The 16,759-nt window shown below is 53.3% G+C and overlaps 7 protein-coding genes and 1 pseudogene across 8 annotated transcripts; 4 read left to right on the top strand and 4 right to left on the bottom strand.

Moving 5' to 3' along the window:
- Positions 1-64: 64 nt before the first annotated feature.
- Positions 65-2,992, bottom strand: BU26DRAFT_421460 (uncharacterized protein; the record flags this gene model as incomplete). The annotated part of the gene is made up of 2 exons (XM_033823408.1): positions 65-2,770; positions 2,816-2,992. The coding sequence occupies 2 exons, from the start codon at positions 2,990-2,992 to the stop codon at positions 65-67; spliced, it is 2,883 nt and encodes a 960-aa protein (XP_033687162.1).
- A 250-nt stretch (positions 2,993-3,242) lies between these two features.
- BU26DRAFT_452295 (P-loop containing nucleoside triphosphate hydrolase protein) lies at positions 3,243-7,341 on the top strand. Its single transcript, XM_033824788.1, has 2 exons — positions 3,243-3,448; positions 3,499-7,341. Exons 1-2 carry the CDS (start codon positions 3,370-3,372, stop codon positions 7,209-7,211), a joined length of 3,792 nt encoding a protein of 1,263 aa, XP_033687161.1. The 5' UTR covers positions 3,243-3,369; the 3' UTR covers positions 7,212-7,341.
- BU26DRAFT_252179 (uncharacterized protein) lies at positions 7,302-8,381 on the bottom strand. Its single transcript, XM_033821146.1, has 3 exons — positions 8,161-8,381; positions 7,784-8,105; positions 7,302-7,702 (listed from the first exon to the last, which is right to left on the bottom strand). Exons 1-3 carry the CDS (start codon positions 8,189-8,191, stop codon positions 7,549-7,551), a joined length of 507 nt encoding a protein of 168 aa, XP_033687160.1. The 5' UTR covers positions 8,192-8,381; the 3' UTR covers positions 7,302-7,548.
- A 23-nt stretch (positions 8,382-8,404) lies between these two features.
- Positions 8,405-11,214, top strand: BU26DRAFT_516848 (cysteine proteinase). The gene has a single exon (XM_033828432.1). It carries the CDS (start codon positions 8,728-8,730, stop codon positions 10,954-10,956), a length of 2,229 nt encoding a protein of 742 aa, XP_033687159.1. The 5' UTR covers positions 8,405-8,727; the 3' UTR covers positions 10,957-11,214.
- A 358-nt stretch (positions 11,215-11,572) lies between these two features.
- Positions 11,573-11,705, bottom strand: BU26DRAFT_t19 (annotated as a pseudogene). The gene has a single exon. The product of its transcript is annotated as a tRNA-OTHER (tRNA).
- Positions 11,706-12,054: 349 nt separating this feature from the next.
- On the top strand, positions 12,055-12,974 carry BU26DRAFT_516847 (uncharacterized protein). Its single transcript, XM_033828431.1, has one exon. It carries the CDS (start codon positions 12,373-12,375, stop codon positions 12,859-12,861), a length of 489 nt encoding a protein of 162 aa, XP_033687158.1. The 5' UTR covers positions 12,055-12,372; the 3' UTR covers positions 12,862-12,974.
- BU26DRAFT_479668 (uncharacterized protein) lies at positions 12,925-15,572 on the bottom strand (the record flags this gene model as incomplete). The annotated part of the gene is made up of 7 exons (XM_033825673.1): positions 15,468-15,572; positions 15,216-15,419; positions 14,382-15,151; positions 14,287-14,331; positions 13,819-14,102; positions 13,681-13,769; positions 12,925-13,624 (listed from the first exon to the last, which is right to left on the bottom strand). Coding segments are annotated over exons 1-7 (2,094 nt in total). The 5' UTR covers positions 15,470-15,572.
- Positions 15,573-15,786: 214 nt separating this feature from the next.
- BU26DRAFT_561919 (uncharacterized protein) lies at positions 15,787-16,662 on the top strand (the record flags this gene model as incomplete). Its single annotated transcript, XM_033832972.1, has 2 exons — positions 15,787-15,798; positions 15,865-16,662. The coding sequence occupies 2 exons, from the start codon at positions 15,787-15,789 to the stop codon at positions 16,660-16,662; spliced, it is 810 nt and encodes a 269-aa protein (XP_033687156.1).
- Between the last annotated feature and the right edge of the window lie 97 nt (positions 16,663-16,759).

The raw sequence follows: 16,759 nt of genomic DNA, 5'->3' as shown, positions 1-16,759 counted from the left end.
CAGCTCATCCTACATAAGGTTTGTTCCGCGGCTGTTCCGCCAGACATGGAACGACTGACACGTTCTAAAGGATAATCCTCTCGAAGCTATACTTGGGCACCCGTTGGCTGATGAGCATACCAATCTCGCGTGCGCTGCGTTCCCTACTCTTACCGCCCTTCCCAGCCTTCATCTTTTCGATACCCAAATCAGCCTTGGCCCCGAGAGGAAGCATGGGCAGCTCGTCCGGCTTCGTGTCAAGCACAAATGGTTTGCCTTGATTTTGCAATGTCTTTTTGCTCGGTTTCTGAGATTGCGGAAGCTTGGAGGCGTATCGTAGGAGCTCGCTTATCAGACCACGAATATAGGTGGCCTCCCAAAATCCATTCAAGGCAACAGAAGTGTCCTCAAGAAGATTAACGATGAGTTCTTCCGTCGAAGTGTCTGAAGCGGAGCCGCCGACTGCAGTGAGCCACATAGCGGGGCCGATGGCATCTAAAGTGCAGCTTAGCAAAGAAGCAATGATCGTAACGGCGCTTTCATTAGTTTCTTCTGAGGGAGGTTCCACTGGGGACACTTCTGAATCCGCGAAATCGTATGGCGATGTCCAACCGCCGTTCTTGAATTCGTGATGGAGTAGTCGAACTAGGGACTCTAGGTCGCGACGTGGAAGCGTGGAGCGAAGAGTAGAGCTAATGACTGGACCGGGAAACGTATGAAGCCTGATCAGGGCGGGTCGCAGAGTGCTGCTGCGGACTACCAGGCCATTGTCAAGGATTGATAACGCCCGATTGATTTCATGATCTGCGGCTTCCAGCTCAGACGCAATGTCAACATCCATCGAGTCTGTAGATTCCTCGATCCCATTCGTGAGGAGTCTAGTGGTAGCTTCAGTCTTTGGTCCGTCGTCAAGGCTCTGCATGATCAGTTTGATCGCTTGTACCACCTCGCCAACCGGGAGGAAGTGGCTGTGATTGAGAATTGCCGAGAGGATATGCAGCTCGGGATCAAATTCGGCGACGGCTCGGACGATGTCGCCGTCCTTAAGATCCGCAGGGGTTTCCAAAATCTTTAGTGAGTTGTCTGAAACGGCTCGGCAGATTGACTCCTTGGTAAGATATCCTGATTGGAGCAGCCACTGGAAGACATTCGGTGGGAAGAAGTCGATCGTGAGAGAGCCACGCGAGCCGGCTCGAGAGGATCGAGAGTCGGTCCACCTGAAGATCCTGCTCAAGGCATATCGAGCATGTTGCTGGTAGCTTAGCTGCTGAGCTCCAGGGATAGACTTTGGTAGTCTCCATTTGCGTAGCCGGTCCTCCGAGGAGTCTTCACTCGCTTTTTGTCCTTCCACAGCTTGCGAGTTTGGCGTACCTTTGCTCACTCCGTTGGTCATAACTGCGTCTGGGGGTCCATTGAACAGGGTGGACAGCCGGATGCTCTCGTCCTCCTCTGCAGAGGTGTCCGATTCGATTCCCAAGTCCGCCGCGAATAGCGCCTCGAACGTAGCGATCTTTCCTTTCCGTACGCACTTGTCAAACTTTGAAACCTTCTCCTGCCATTTCCGCTGCTCACGTTTGCCAGTAGACACAGCGCTGGGTCCTGTGGCTATTCCTTTACCAAGGGAATCGATGAGACGAGTATTGTCCGTTTTGACTCGTTTCCTCGCGGTAGTCTCTCGGACTTGGAGGCCCACGACTTCGTTCTTCCAGATGGCTACGGCCAGTCCAAGATCGGCATGATAAGATATGAAGACCGGTGCCATGTACGCATCCTCGACCGGCTCTGGCTTTGCATGTTTTCTTTTCTTTGACTCTTGCGTGGAAGAGTCTAAATCTGCTTCTAGAGAGAGATGGCCTTGGATGGAGCTGTATTTAACATCCAATAACCGGCAGGACTTCCGCGACGTAGTGAGCAGTAGGCCCTGCGAAATACGCAAGAAAGAATCGGGACGTGACGCCCGCATATCGATCTGCGAGTAAACTTTCGGAACCGCGCTGGAGAAGTCGTAAGAGATAAGCGCATTATCTGCAAGAAGATGGAGAGCCCCGCTATTGGAGTGAAGAGAATACTGCGGACGGGCGGAGTGTATTATCGGCACCGAGGGGGAAGATGGCAGATCCCAAGCCATCAGGTACTTCAGCGGCGGAATATGGCTTGTTGGAAGGTCAGGAGATCGCGGCGATATTTGGAATAGTCCCAACGCCCTGTCTCCATTTGGTTGGCGGAAGATTACGGAAAGAACCTGGGTGAGATCCAAGAGGTCTGACTTATCGTCCGAGGAAGAATTCAGAATAGCTACGACGTCTTCTCGACTGCGTAAGAAGCCATGAATTACCGCTCTAGCCGTGCTGAGAGTGACATGCTCAATTTCGAAACTATTCTTGAGATCCTGGGCTAGGGACCTAAAGTTCGCGACCCATCTTACGACTTCGAGGTCTGATGAGAGACAAATAGCGTCTCCATTGTCGAAAACAGCCAGCACATCATGACAGCCTTCCCGCTCGGAACCTCCAGGCGACACAGGAATGGAGTCGATTGCTATAATACTCCGCGCCGAACCCGACGGCGAATATGTAGTTTTGACCGTGTGTCTGGTTGCGTCCTTGCGCGTCTCCTCGGCGAAGCAGATCAACTGGGGTTTGTCGCTCAGCGTGGACTGCGCGACGAATGCGTACGTGTAGCGACGAGATGATCTCTTGGCCGATCCTTTGCGGTATATCGAGTATGGAGCCGAGGTAAAGACTGTCTGGGGTGGGAGCACATAGGATGTTGCGAGCTGCGGATTTTGAAGCTGACAGAATTAGCGATGGCATTGAAACCGAGTTTATAAACCCACGCTGTAAATGAAGATACCCTCTCCATCCAGTGCGACAGCAACTTCAGTCCGCTTTCTCTTCTTTGTGCCGCTAATACTGCAGACACTAGACGACTGTGCATGGCCTCCGCCAGAAGACTTCGAGCGTGGCAGCGAGGCCAGCGTGAAGGGAGCCCCAATTTCCCTAGTAAACGACATTTCTTTTGCCAGACAGAGTCGCGAGACTCGTGCAGCGTCTGCGTGGGCCGTTAACAAAGGCGACTGAGAGCTGGGGTTGCCGCAGAAAAAGTTTGGACCTCGAAAGGCGGAAAAAAGGCGGAGCGGCAAGGTCCGAAGTCGAACTCTTGGCACAAATGCATGGATTTTAACAATCACGTGACTCGCCGCTACTGAGCGCGTCTCTGACGTCGCGTCGCGTCTGGCGATTTTCATTGACAAGCAGCCTTCACTTCGGACAACACCCACCACTCACTGTTTGCGGCCCACTCTTTGCAATTGACTCCATGCCCTCTATTCGCACTGCTAGGAGCCTGTCGACTTCTCAAATATGCCCTAGTAGCTTCCCGATTCCGTAAATGGCTGTCGCTGCGGTGCAAACCGCGATGAATCTAGAGGACGAGAAGAGTATACATCCATTCTTCTCAAAACCACCAAGTATTACGCACGTCGACCCGCATCCGCTCGTTCACTCATGCAAAGGACAGGGAATCACGCCCCCGAACCAGAACCGTCCGCAATCGAGACGCCCACCGAGCCCGCGCAAGATGACCCAGACTACGAGCAAGCGGAGATAGGCGTCCAAACTTCTAGAGGACGCAAGAAGCGTAGCAGGAAGCCCGGCGCATCGAATAAAAATAAGGATGGCGGTAGCGGGAGGAGTCAACCGTCGTTAGACAGCTTCACTCGCCGACCGAACGTCGACACTGTGAACGGAGGCACGACTGCCAACGCCCAGAATGTGTCCGCAGGACTATCTCTAGAAGTAGACCCTAATCGAGATCGTAGGAAACGAAGGAAGACAAGGTCTCCGAGGCCGTCGCTCGATGAAGCCACCGACTCCGATATTGCCCAGGCGCCCGAGGCCATGGATTGGCATCAGCAGTTACAGATCGAGGCAGAAAAGGGCGCCAATGAAAACGATAGTGCCTCAGCCCTACGTGCGACGGAAGACACCATGAATCAGCCCATACATCAGGCGGAGGACTTAGCGCATTCCAGAACACCCTCGAGAGTCAACGAGCCAGAGTCCGCGAACGCCCCAGCATCCACCGACAGGGCATTCAAATCTGCCCAAAAGAACACGCCCAAAAAATTACTGAAAGTCAACAAGAACGGGAAGCTCTTGTCGTCGCCCCCTGCTAAGCCGGAACCCGAGACGAACAGTCCAAAGAAGCGGCGGGGCAGGAAAGCTTCCAAGAACAAGGCGCCACCTACCGTCACTATCATCAAATACGGATCCGATGATGCGAGTCGGTTCGCAATCGGTCGGAAGATCGAAGACATCCTCAGCGGGAGCAAACCAGCACTACGCCCCATCCCTCCGAAAAAGGTGCCACCTAAGCCGGCTGAGCCTCCTAAACCAACGCATCCCTTCTTTCTCGGAAAGCCTGCCCAGAAGCAGGTTGAAGCACGGCCCGCCAAGCCGACGTCCGAAACTCGCTCTTCCCCATCACCAAGAGCTTTGAAGAAGAGTGCAGTGACACCGGGCAAGTTGAGAGCTGAAAGCCGTAGCTATCAGTCACCTGTTTCCATGCCCGTTTTTGGAGCAGTCCCAGGGAGCAATCGGACACCAAAACATGCCGGCATGGGTGAAGCGCCTTGGCCTTCAAAGGAAACGGCACATGTTCGAAATCTGGACTCAGACTCCTCGGTTGCCTCACTAACGCCGACATCGCAAAGGCATTTGCTCAAGATTCGAAAGATGAAGAACAGGATTCCCACTATCCCCCAGGATGAGGACCTAATGTCAAGGCTAGCACAGCAGCTTCGGCCGTCTATCCACCTAAAGAATGTACTCGCTGAATCCGATTTCGAGCCACCAAAGGACGTACGCTTGCCTACTCGCTCGCTCGCTACCGGCATCAATATCCAGGAACAAGTGCGTAGTCAGGTCCAGGCACAGCTACCACATGGCAGTGAGCAAGATAGCGGAGAAGCTGCTACGCATCCAGCTATTCGAGAGCTTTTCAGTGAAATCGAACACACTCTTACCCCTTTTGATCTTGGCAGGTGCGAAATCCACTCTTGGGCCCAGAAGTACGCCCCGAAGTCTGCATCTCATGTCCTGCAAGCCGGTGAAGAGGCCATGGTGCTTCATGATTGGTTAAAGAGTCTGACCGTAATGGCTGTCGAGGGAAAGCACAAAGGATCGAAGAGCGGCAGCGCCATGGAAGTGAAGCGGCCGCCCAAGAAGAAACGAAAGAAGGATGAAGACGACTTTATTGTCGATAGCGATGAGGATGTGGACGAAGATATGATCGAGCTCTCGGACCTGGGGGGCTGCGAGAACATTATCCAGTGCTCAGCAAGCATGAGGTCTCTAAGAAGACCGCAGTGGTCGCGGAACAAGAACGTCGTACTCATTAGTGGACCTCACGGTTGCGGCAAAAGTGCTACGGTATACGCTGTAGCAAAGGAGCTCGGATTTGAAGTGTTCGAGATTAATTCAGGCAGTCGTCGCTCTGGCAGGGACATCCAGGACAAGGTCGGCGATATGACTGCGAATCATCTGGTCAACCATAGACGAGATGAGACGACAGCCACGCAAGATGCCGCACAGACAGATGATACGGACAATGAGCGTATGAGTAATGCCCTTCGGAGAGACCTCGAGAGTGGACGGCAAGGCACGATGACCTCGTTCTTCAAGACAAATGGAACAGCGAATTCGAAGCCCAAAGCAAAGGCTAAAGCGCAAGAACCCAAGAAAGCAATCACGTCTGCTCAAGCAGCTTTGTCGATTGCACAACCTCAGCGAAAATCCCAGAAACAGTCGCTAATACTATTCGAGGAGGCCGACATTCTTTTCGAAGAGGATCAACAATTTTGGGCCCAGGTCACTAAGCTAGCAGCTCAGTCTAAACGCCCTATAGTCATTACCTGCAACAACGAAACCCTAATCCCAGTTAACGAGTTGCCACTTGGCGCCATTTTTCGGTTATCCCCCCCTCCCCTCGACCTTGCCACCGACTACATGCTTGTCCTAGCAGGTCGTGAGGGCCATGTCCTAAGACGAGATGCCGTCAGCAACCTCTACATGTCGAAGGACCACGATCTTCGGGCTAGCATCACTGAGCTAAACCTGTGGTGCCAAATGGCCGTTGGCGACAGAAAAGGGGGTCTAGAGTGGATATATCAGAGGTGGCCTCCGGGTAAAGATGTCGACGAGCACGGTCGACTTCTCCGCATCGCCAGTCGAGGAACGTATCAACCGGGTATGGGTTGGCTGTCTCACAACACGTTCTCTGCTTCTGGAAATGCGTGCTTCGACAAGGAGCAAGAGTTACTGAAGGAGACGTGGGTGGACTGGGGAATCGATCCGTGCGAATGGAACGATCATCGAGAGAGAACCCAAAGCCCAATGGATGTGTCCCAAGACGTGCACAGCAGCTCGCTGGAGGATCTCGAGCGACTCGAAGCCGTCTCAGATTCCATCAGCGCCGCGGACATTTACTGCCGTGTCGATATGCCATTCTACGAGCGCTACTACGAGCCTACGGATCCATGTTTACCATCCATGCCCGACAAAGAACGACTCAACTACACGCTCGCTGCTCCAGTTATCCAGACAGACCACTTCTTGGACTTCACCGACTTCGACAGAAACATCTTCATCCAGAGCCACCTGCTCATACAACGGACCTACGGTGGCCGCGAAGCTTCAGTAACGGAATCCAAACGTAACATACCTGCGACTGAGGAAGGCTTCACCCGAGCTATACTACAACACAAGGAGGCACAGCAGCGGAAGCATTCCCTCTCCCGGCCAAATTTCTCAGAAGCTTTCGACCCCTTGGCCTACCTGCCTGATACTGTTCCAGCGATGAACTCGTCTTACAATCTCACGGCATCTTCCTTTGACCGCACATTCAGGATCGTGGTTGAAGATTTAGGGCCCTATGTCCGGAGCATCGTTGCACATGAACTGGTTCTCGAGGCCCAGAGGATCCGCCTAGGCAACCTACTGTCCGAAGGTGGGCGGGGTAAGCGCCAAAGGACAACTAGAGCTGCCAGGGTAGCGCTGGAAGGGGGCAAGAGAGAAACCAAGAGAAGGGAGCGGTGGTTTGGCAAGCATTTGAATCGGACATTGGTTATGGCTACTGCGGGAAGGAATTGGACGGGCATGGGTTCTGGGGCGGAGGAAGCAGAGATGTCGTCCCGGACAGGCGAGAGTCTTTCTGGTGCTCAGGAGGAATAGAGGGAAGCATTTGGTGGATCGGCGTACGGATTGGAGGATATCATGAATGAGTAGGATAGCATTGCATGGAAACACGGGCATGGGTCAGGATATAGCAGCATCTTTGGTCGCATTCTTCATTATGGGTATCATTTATAGAGCGCATACCTCAAACCACATTCCCTCTGTGGAACTTAAGCTAGCGACTGGTAGTGTAATATCGGGCCGAACGATTGTCTTGACCTGCGCCCAGCCATCGAAGGGTATAAGCCCAGCGCTGACGCGTTTTGTCTATCCTTGTGTGTCGTAAGTCGTAACTGATCTTTTCTCTATTGACGTTCCGCCCGCTGCCAGGCGTTCATAGAAACTCATCCTCCTCCGTCGCAACAGGCAACGGCACACTCGCCGGCACCACAACCTCGAGCTGCTTAACCTCCCCAGCCACGTCCGGTGCGAGCACCTCCTCGTCAACACCATCCATCTCCTCATCACTAACCCACTCCCTCTCTTTTCTCTTCCCCACCTCCCCGTCTTCGCCCTCAAGCACCGCAAACGCACTCCTCCTCTTCTTACCCCCATTAATTTCCTCCCACCCCTTCCTCCTCTCGTTGACCTTCTTCTCCTTGCCAACGCTCCTCGCTACCTTCAGCTCCAGTTTGTCCATGTTGTCGGCTGCACGCTCCATGCCTTTCATCCTCCTCAGTCGCTGGGCGCGCTTTAGCGGTTTGGATTTAGACTTTTTGGTTATGCCGGCGTTTTGGGCGGCGAGGACGTGAGGCTTGGGATCTGCGGCGTTGGGCGGTGGGGAGGCGGAGGCGGAGCGTGTGGTTGTGCTGGGTTTGAGGGGCTTCGAGAGGGAGGAGTCGGGGGAGGGGGAGTGGGCGCGGCGGGCGGCGCGGGAGTGGAGCGTTGATTCTATGGCATGTTTAGAATGGGAGTTGTATGAGGTGGTATAGCGGAAGGGACGTACGGCGCTTCTTTATCTTTGCGGTTTTGGCCATTTTGGCGGAGAGTTCGTGGGTGTTCGGAGGTGGCTGTTGGTAACAAATGGTCGCTAGGTGGCGATACGGAGCAGTAAAAGCACCGGGGGAGTACTCTCTGCAAGGTCCACGGAGAGAAGCACAGCGGCGTCGGTTTTCTCGGTTTCTTGGTGGAATTTCGTGAAAGTGCAGTCCCCACCGAAATTGAAGCTGCCAAAAGTTCACGCCAAGACTTCGGCAACCACTCCCGCAGCGGCGGTTCACGCCCAGGGCGATCCCAAGGGTCCCGCTAAGCACACGACTCTTCTAGATCAGCATTCACTCACCCCTCGCCGCCATTCACTCCTCGCTCCGAAACTCCGTATACATCTCGATGTCGCATACTATTACTACGCAGCGGTGTTTGCTCAAACCAACGCTGTGTATGCGCTGGCCCAAGGGTTGAAGAGACGCCGCCGCTCAACCGCTTCATTACCTTCTACGATACCGCAGCGACTGCCTACATCGTGTCTTTCATCACGGGCTGGGAGACTAGGACCGGTGCCTAGACTAAAGCGATGAGTCGGCTTTACGAAGACGAGCGCGCGACTTTCGCATACAACTCATACAACGACCGGAGGTTTACTCAGGACAGCTCCACAACCTCGTTCGGATCTGTACTGCTTGCGGTCCTTGCGGCGGCATACGTCGTCGTCAAAGCTCTCGAAATACTTGGATACCCCGTCTGGCTTTGGATACACATGGCCAACGAGAAGCTGTACACGCTTCGCCTCCGCGGCGCCGGATCAACATCTGGCGATACATCCCCCGGCGAGGAGTCACAGAACGCAGAGATGCAGCGCGGAGGAAATGTGCTGAGCAGTGTCTTTGGGCTGAACAGCAGCAGTCTGCTGCAGAAGGGCGTGAGGGGAGTTACGGGCGCTCTATCGAAGGGCTCCAGCAGCGTGCCCCCGGGTCTAGGCAACTGGGACAACTCATGCTACCAGAACAGCGTCATTCAAGGCCTTGCCTCCCTTCCTTCCCTTCGCGACTACCTCTCCAAGACGACTGGTGAATATCGCACCTTGGATGCTGAAACTACGAACGGCGCGCTTTTCGACATGATCAGCAAGCTCAACGACACCGAGAATCACGGTCAGCACTTTTGGATACACGGGAAGCTCAAGTCGATGAGTACGTTTCAACAGCAGGACGCGCAGGAGTACTACTCGAAGATTCTGGATGCGTTGGACAAGGAAGTGCAGAATGCGTCAAACAGTAAGAGACGGACCACTGCGTCCTGGCTTTTGGCTGCGAAGAGCTTGAGTGACTTACCTGTGGCTACTACAGGTGATGAAGAGAAGTCTACGATTGAAGACGAGGACGCAGAGCCCCAGAAATCGCCCGAACAACCAAAGATCGTGCCCAACCCTCTCGATGGACTGCTCGCCCAACGCGTCGGATGCATCAAGTGCGGCTACTCCGAAGGGCTCCAGCTCATCCCGTTCAACTGCGTCACAGTCTCTCTTGGCACCAACTGGGCTTACGATATCCGCGACTGCCTCGACGAATACACGAATCTGGAATACATTGAAGGCGTCGAATGCGCGAAGTGTACCCTTCTCAGGCTGAGGGACACACTCTCTCCCCTTGCAGCGCTAAAACCAGAATGTAAAGCCCGGCTGGAACCTGTCCTGGAGGCGCTCGAAGACGATGATTTCGACGACAAGACCCTCGTCAAGAAGTTCAACATACCGAAGAAGAACTGGGTGAAGAGCACAAAATCACGTCAGGCGGTTGTAGCTCGAGCGCCGAAAGCGCTGGTCCTCCACGTCAACCGGAGTATCTTTGATGAAATGACAGGCGCGCAGTACAAGAATAACGCCGGCGTGGCTTACCCGCGGGTTCTTGATCTGGGTCATTGGTGTCTGGGTAGCCAGCCGAGCGATTCTCACCTTCCTGATTCCGCGGAGGAAGAATGGCCGCGGGATCCCACGAAATCAATGGTCGGCGGTGCTCAGGCCAATCCTACATCCACCCCGCCATTCCAATACCAGCTCCGAGCTGCTGTAACTCATTACGGCAGCCATGGCAATGGACATTATGTCTGCTACCGGCCGTATCCCTCGAAGCCTGAGTTCTCGCTGAACCCAGATGGTGCGCTTAATTCAGCGACCAACGAGCAGTGGTGGCGATTCAGCGACGATACGGTCTATGCGGTGGCAGAACAGGAGGCCCACCAAGGGAACGTGTTCATGCTATTTTACGAGCGGATTGACGAGCATGCGTCATCAATGCAAGAGGAGGCCGAGACACTACAGACGATTGTTCCAGTGGAGGATCTGCCTTTGCCTCCGGATTGCTACATAGTCTCGACCGGCGAAGCTCTGGACGATGCTGCTGCCGATGTCCCGCTACCCACAGACGATGATGACGAATCTCTTCCTGATCTCGTAGCGTCTCCAGACGCGCATGCTCCGCCAGTTGCCCTTACCGGGCCCTCCACACCAGAGGAGCGTCCCACCACGCCCGCTGCCATGAAACCCATCTCCGTCGAGTCCTTCGCATACCCCACACCACCTCCCGACACACCCTCCACAACTCTTCAAGAAGACACCGAAATGTCAGAAGCCGACTCTGAAGACGCGCCCTCCACACAGCTCACCTCCGATGACGAGCCAGACGCCGCTCCAAACACCCCGCTTCCAAAAGTTGCACCAAGCCCGCATTTCATGCGGACAGCAGGCCAGTCGCCAGCAAGAGGGGAAGGGAACAGAGCAAGCTTACCTATGGTCACGGCTACGTAGCGTGCAGTCAGACGTTTCCTTCGTTTTATACATAGGGTCTTTTAGCATTGCATGTGCATTAGCGTTATCACTGTGGTCGTTATTATTCAGGAGGAACCTGGAAATGGGATGTGCTGTGCGCAGGCGTTACAGGCAAGGAGTTAGAAACCTGTTGCCCGCATGGGTCAGGCTGGCGTTGGGTTTGCTTGATGCTGAAGGGCATGACATGATATTTGCTAATTGCATAATGAAGCTATTGAGTCGTTCAAAGGCTGCACCTCTTTTCTAATGCCCTGACCCGTTCTCAGTCATCCTGGTGTTACTTTCCCTTTGAGGTTCTTTGCGGTCCTGCTCCCACAATTGAGCCTTATCTCGTTGTTCTGGCCTAAGTTTCTGATCCAAAGAGCCTTCAAAGGAACGATTCTACATCCTCCAGTCATGTTCTTCATTGCCTCGACGGAGTAAGTCGCTATGGCATGGAAGAAAAGTGCGAGCTCTAACAACCGCGTTCCCGCTGGTGTTTGACTATCGTGGTTCATACGGTTCTATAATTAGCTAAGTAGTCAGGCGCCTTGCGCTATTACACACCTGCAACCACGAACAGATAAAAATCATCGCCAAAAAATAAATAAACCCACGAGCCCGCCAGGGATCGAACTAGAACGATTATTAGTGTCAATGCAACTCGAGGAATGCTTGGACTTTACCCTGGAATCTCTTGATTGTACACGGAATCGTAGTCAAGCGCCTTGCCATTTGGCCACGAGCCCGTTTACTGGATTTCTGGGGGAATTTGAGGCTTGGGGAAGTTATGTGCCAATGGCTATGCGGGTTGTGAAGGCAAGGGTGGAATATGGGGGCGGAGAGGGTTAGCGAGCAAATTTTGCTTAGGGGTTGCAAAAAGGGATTGGATCGAGTGGGGCGGGACGGGACCGCAGTGCGTTACTCGGTTTGGATGTGCGTCCTAGACTCTCGGGTTGTTGGTAGGAGGATGGAGAATATTTATAATGTTAAGAATATCAGATCTAGGTCACAGGTTATCATATGTTCTATAACGACGGGGATGTGTTTGCTTTGCTATATTGAGTCCACATGCCAACGCCACATTCTCGACGGCACAGCGCTACACCCTCGCATGAGCCTACCGAGTCGCGTTCGTCGGATGGATGAGAAAACATGGTGTAAATCAAAGCCAATGCTCATGAGCAAGCATTCCGCGATATATCCGTCCTTTGTCCTGGTCGCGTGCAGTCACGCTATCCCGAACATAAGCGACTCAATCCGGATACTAGCAAACAAAGAAAGATCAACGCCGTCCTAAACGCTACAGACTAATAGAATGATCACTCCACCGACTGCTTCCAGAGAACAGCATATATGATATCCTAGGACGGATTCCGCTTCATCCATCCCCCTCCCAACCATACAACATCTACCATGTCCACCACATCCCCTACACGATCCCAAGAGCCTTCAAGCCCCGGCTTCCCACCCATCCCGCACGGAAACCTCAGCGCAAAGGGTCTCGATACAACGAACACCACCTACCCCGTATCTTTCGTCCGCACGCCACTTCCTCTCCTTCCCTTTCCCCACCCGAAGTGGCACATCCAGCCTTCGACGGGCGAGATCTACGAGGTGACCAGCCCGATCCTGGAAGAGTATGATCCGGTGACCGGATATATTGGGAGTGTGGGTGCGGTCAGAGAGAGCATCGAGCGACCTGATGAAGGGTTTCGGGAGGGCAGCGACAGGAAGGTGGAAGATGGCAGCCCGCAAGGTTGGAATGGATATGTAAGACACCCGGAAAGCCATGAGCGCAGCAGCATACAACTGGAAGCGAAGAGAATCCGTGAGGAAAGGGAAGGTTATGTGAATGTGGAAACAAGTAAGAGGCAAGGAGTCGGGAATGAGGATGTCCAGTGATCGGTGGCCCCTGATATCTTTACGTTGGGGAATTTCTGCGAGGAGGCTGTCAATACATCTTAATCAGAGCTCCCATTGCGCGACGGAGCTCCAATCAATCCCGTCATCTCCAACTGGAAACTCCATCCCCTCAAACACAGGCGCGGTGAAAAGGTCCAAGTCGAGCTCCAAGTCTAACTCTCCACTGACAGGCGTGGCTTCCGGCGCGCTGTTGGCCGGTTTAGGATCCAGTACAGCATCCACGATCCTCGTAAACGTCTTCGAAGCCTTCCTGCACAGATTATAGTTCGCCTCGCCCGGCCTCGCGCCGGAACAGTCCAAATGCGCCGCAGCATCAAGATGGGAAATCAGCACGCTAAGCATGCGAATGACTTCTGCGCGCGATATCGAAGGCGGAAACTGCGCACCCGTCCGTTGCTGTTCCTGCAGCGCGATCGCGAGGACCGACCCGCTCGGTATCCCATGATGCATCATGATATAGAGGAAGTCGCGATGGATGTCGTAGGACCGATCGCGCACTGTGCCGAGCGTCAGGGTGCTGGACAACAAGTACGTACTAACGCGTAGCAGCTCCGTGTTCGACGTGAGGGGTTGCCGATCGAGCAATTTGTGGATCATGAATTCGTTGTACCAATGTGCTTGATGGACTGCGACGAGCATGAGGCACACTCTGGGCTGGATACCTTCGTCCCAGCAGCTAGCCCGGTAACGTAGGTGCTGCGGGAATGTTTCCCAGCTTGAGTGGATGCGCCGAGATATGTCACTGCTGCGCCGTTAGGGTTTGATAAAGGTGAAAATTTCTCCAGCCAACAGACTTACAGTAGTTGTCGTTCCACGTTTTCGTCAAGTTTCATCGACGCCAGGTCGAGAATCTCTTCGCGGAATTGCGATGCCACAAACCTTAAACGCTGAGATATTGTTAAATCCTACCTTTGACACCAGCATTTTTCAACTTACAAGCCATGCCGCTCTGATGTAGAGACCCTTCGTGTTCCACCCCTGCTCGTCCAAAGATTGTATCGCACTGTCTAAAGTTGCTGGATCGCTGATAAGGTCGTCGTCGGATAAGTCAAGCGGCATCTTTACATCGGTATGTCTTATACTCATTCGGAGGGGCCGGCCTAAAAACGTGGAGATCATCTTGTCGTTGTTGTATGTCGAGCAGAAGACCCTTCTGCGCGTTTCGGCGAGCCATGGTGGCAATCCCACCCAGCTCGATTCCCTGTGCAATCCCAGGGCATCTGCATGCCGGGATATGTGTTAGCAAGCGTCATATATCATATACAAATCCTAGGGAAGTCACACGGTGAGTGAAGTGCTGACACTCAAGTATAAGCGAGTGTTTCCCTATCCACTAAAGAGATTTAGGAGTCGGTTTCCGAACTTAAAGCAAACAACCTCTAAAGACGAACTCGGTCGACTTACAGCCTTGCGTTACCCATTCGCCGAGACGCATCCAAGAAGGCGGTCCTTATTATGTTAGCGGAATCAAGAGATCGAGGACAGACTGGCCGCCGTACCAGTGTAACCGCACACCAATAACGATAGCATGTAGTTCTCGTAGAACATCCACAATATGAGGTCGTTTACCGGGCTGATCAAATTGCATAACATGACGCAAGCAGTGCTGGCGCGAAGCATCTCGTCGATAAGGCGAGGTTTTAATGCACGATTGTCGGCGTCGGCGAACAGATTGGAATAGGCTCCAAAGACCAGAGCCCTACCGGCGAGTGCAAGAAGCAGACCCAGAGTCTCGAACCGTAGGTGGTCGCCTGAGCAAATCTTGTGGAATTCTCGCGCAGGTAACGACGGAGAGACACGCAGCGGTCGAGTGCTGTTCTCCAGGACATCTGATACTAAGCGAGGGTCTGGGACGGAATTCGTGAGCTTGTACTTTTCCACAAGGGGTCGCAGAGCATTGACTAGATCAACTTCAAGGGGTAATGGAACTACTCCGGCCTGGCAGCTGTCGGCATACCATAACACAAGGTCTCGGATCAGCGGATAATGGCGTAGGGCTCGTAAGATATCGGTAGCCATCTGAGTGCGTATCGGTTTAGTGAGTGGGTGTTGGTGACACAATTCCCTGTCAGAATCTTCAGATCCCACAGATGCTGCTCGATCGCGTTGCTCCGGAGAATCGTCATCTTTCGGTAAGATAGCCGCATAACTCGTAGGACCAAGGTATCCGGGGCGATATGTCTCCGCCGCGACAGCGTCTGCGAGCCGGTCATCTTGAGACAAAGAAGGAGTAGGAAGCGCCTCCCAGGGATTAAGTCTTGAAGTTCGCCTGGTCTTATTAGCCTCCGACATAAGGATTCTGATAGAGCGAATGCTTGACTAGAGCCTCGTACTTTCTCTTAGCGGGTCGAGGATCGTTTACACGATCCTCGTCCACCTCCCGACGTTTGGTAAGCGGAGCTGGATGGTAAAAGCACCGATCGGCAATGCCTCGTTGGTGACATCGGCCGCATTTGGGATAATTATGGTCGCATTTTGTCTTGTTCAATCTACAAGGCTCGCAAGATGCGGGCTTTCCGTTTCTCCTGCTTGAACTCCTACTCTCGTAAGCGACTGCGACGAAGCCCGAGTAGAGACAGTTCTACATGTGTTATAGATGGCTCGAGCGGGGCAGAGCGGGAAGCTCTTGCTTTTCACGATGGATAGGTGCCCATATATCCTTGGTTAGTGTTGATAGAGTCATGTAAAAGAGCTTCGACGGATGACGAGACGATCGTCGATGAGACGAAAGAGGAAGGTCGATGCTGGGGCTAAAGTTGAGTTTGGTCCGGTCACGTGCTTCTTGATTCTAAAAGCGGCTAGCCTATAGCATGATGCCACTTCGCTCCCGTTGGCAAAATCTCAGCCGATTCTGCTTGCCCGCTTTCGGGTGCTCAACTGCTTCTTTCACTGTGCCTGATCTTCATGGCTTCAAACGTATGTTCTTGTCCTTCTCAAATCTATCCGCATTGTTCTCGATCGGTCACTTACCATTACCGACAGCGGGAAACCGAGGCTGAAGGGCCTCAAATCCGAAAAGACAGTCTATGCCGGGCCGGATTCTTGGATCTTCCTCGGGAGCTGCGCGATCTCATCTATGAATTTGCACTGCGAGTAGCCGGCGCCATCTTCATCTTCTCGCAAGATTCCTATGGCTATCGGCCCATTCTCAAAGCACGAGTCGTCAAATACAAGAACGATGGGCCGCCCGAACCCCAGCATATAGATGAAGCCATTCCAGTAGGTTTGCTGAGAACGTGTCGACAAATCCATTCCGAGAGCACCGAAGTACTTTACAGTTGTAACATCTTCCGCCTATACATGTCCAATGCGGATTTCGCGCCTTCGTACTGCTCTTTTGTGCGCCATATCACTTTTACCATGGAGGCGGGCAGAGGCATATATAGCGACGACCGAGAGACCATGGGGTACTGGTGGAGGAGGGTGTTCTGGCCGAATATCCTTGAACGGAGTGCCAACCTGCTGCGGCGGTTTCCTAACCTGGAAACACTGACGTTCCCAATAAAGTCAAATCAAGTGGGACATACCTGGCGCCCTGCGTTTACGGTGGTGGAACAAAAGACGAGAGAGCAGCGAATCGATCTTGCAGCTCGATGGTTGAAGGTCAATTGTCCATTGGCGGGGACACGGCTTCGAGATTGCTTGCGCCTGGAAATTATGCCCTCCGCTGGCTTCTCAAAAGATGAATACAAAGGCTCATGGTTCTTCCCAGAAGATGATGAAGATGAGTGGGACTACACTGAATTTGCGGAAGCGTTCGACATGATGAAGCGCCTGTAACAGCGTTGGGAAGAGGGGATACTGTGGGGAAAGTCTAGCCGAACAGGGACCGTGCGCCTACTAGGCTTCATCTTGACGCCTGCCTTTCTCCAACCTT

This window comes from Trematosphaeria pertusa, assembly GCF_010094035.1.
Source record: "Trematosphaeria pertusa strain CBS 122368 unplaced genomic scaffold BU26scaffold_4, whole genome shotgun sequence".
Lineage (NCBI taxonomy): Eukaryota > Fungi > Ascomycota > Dothideomycetes > Pleosporales > Trematosphaeriaceae > Trematosphaeria > Trematosphaeria pertusa.
The sequence above is the reverse complement of the archived record's forward strand: the minus strand, read 5'-3'. Positions and strand labels throughout refer to the sequence as shown.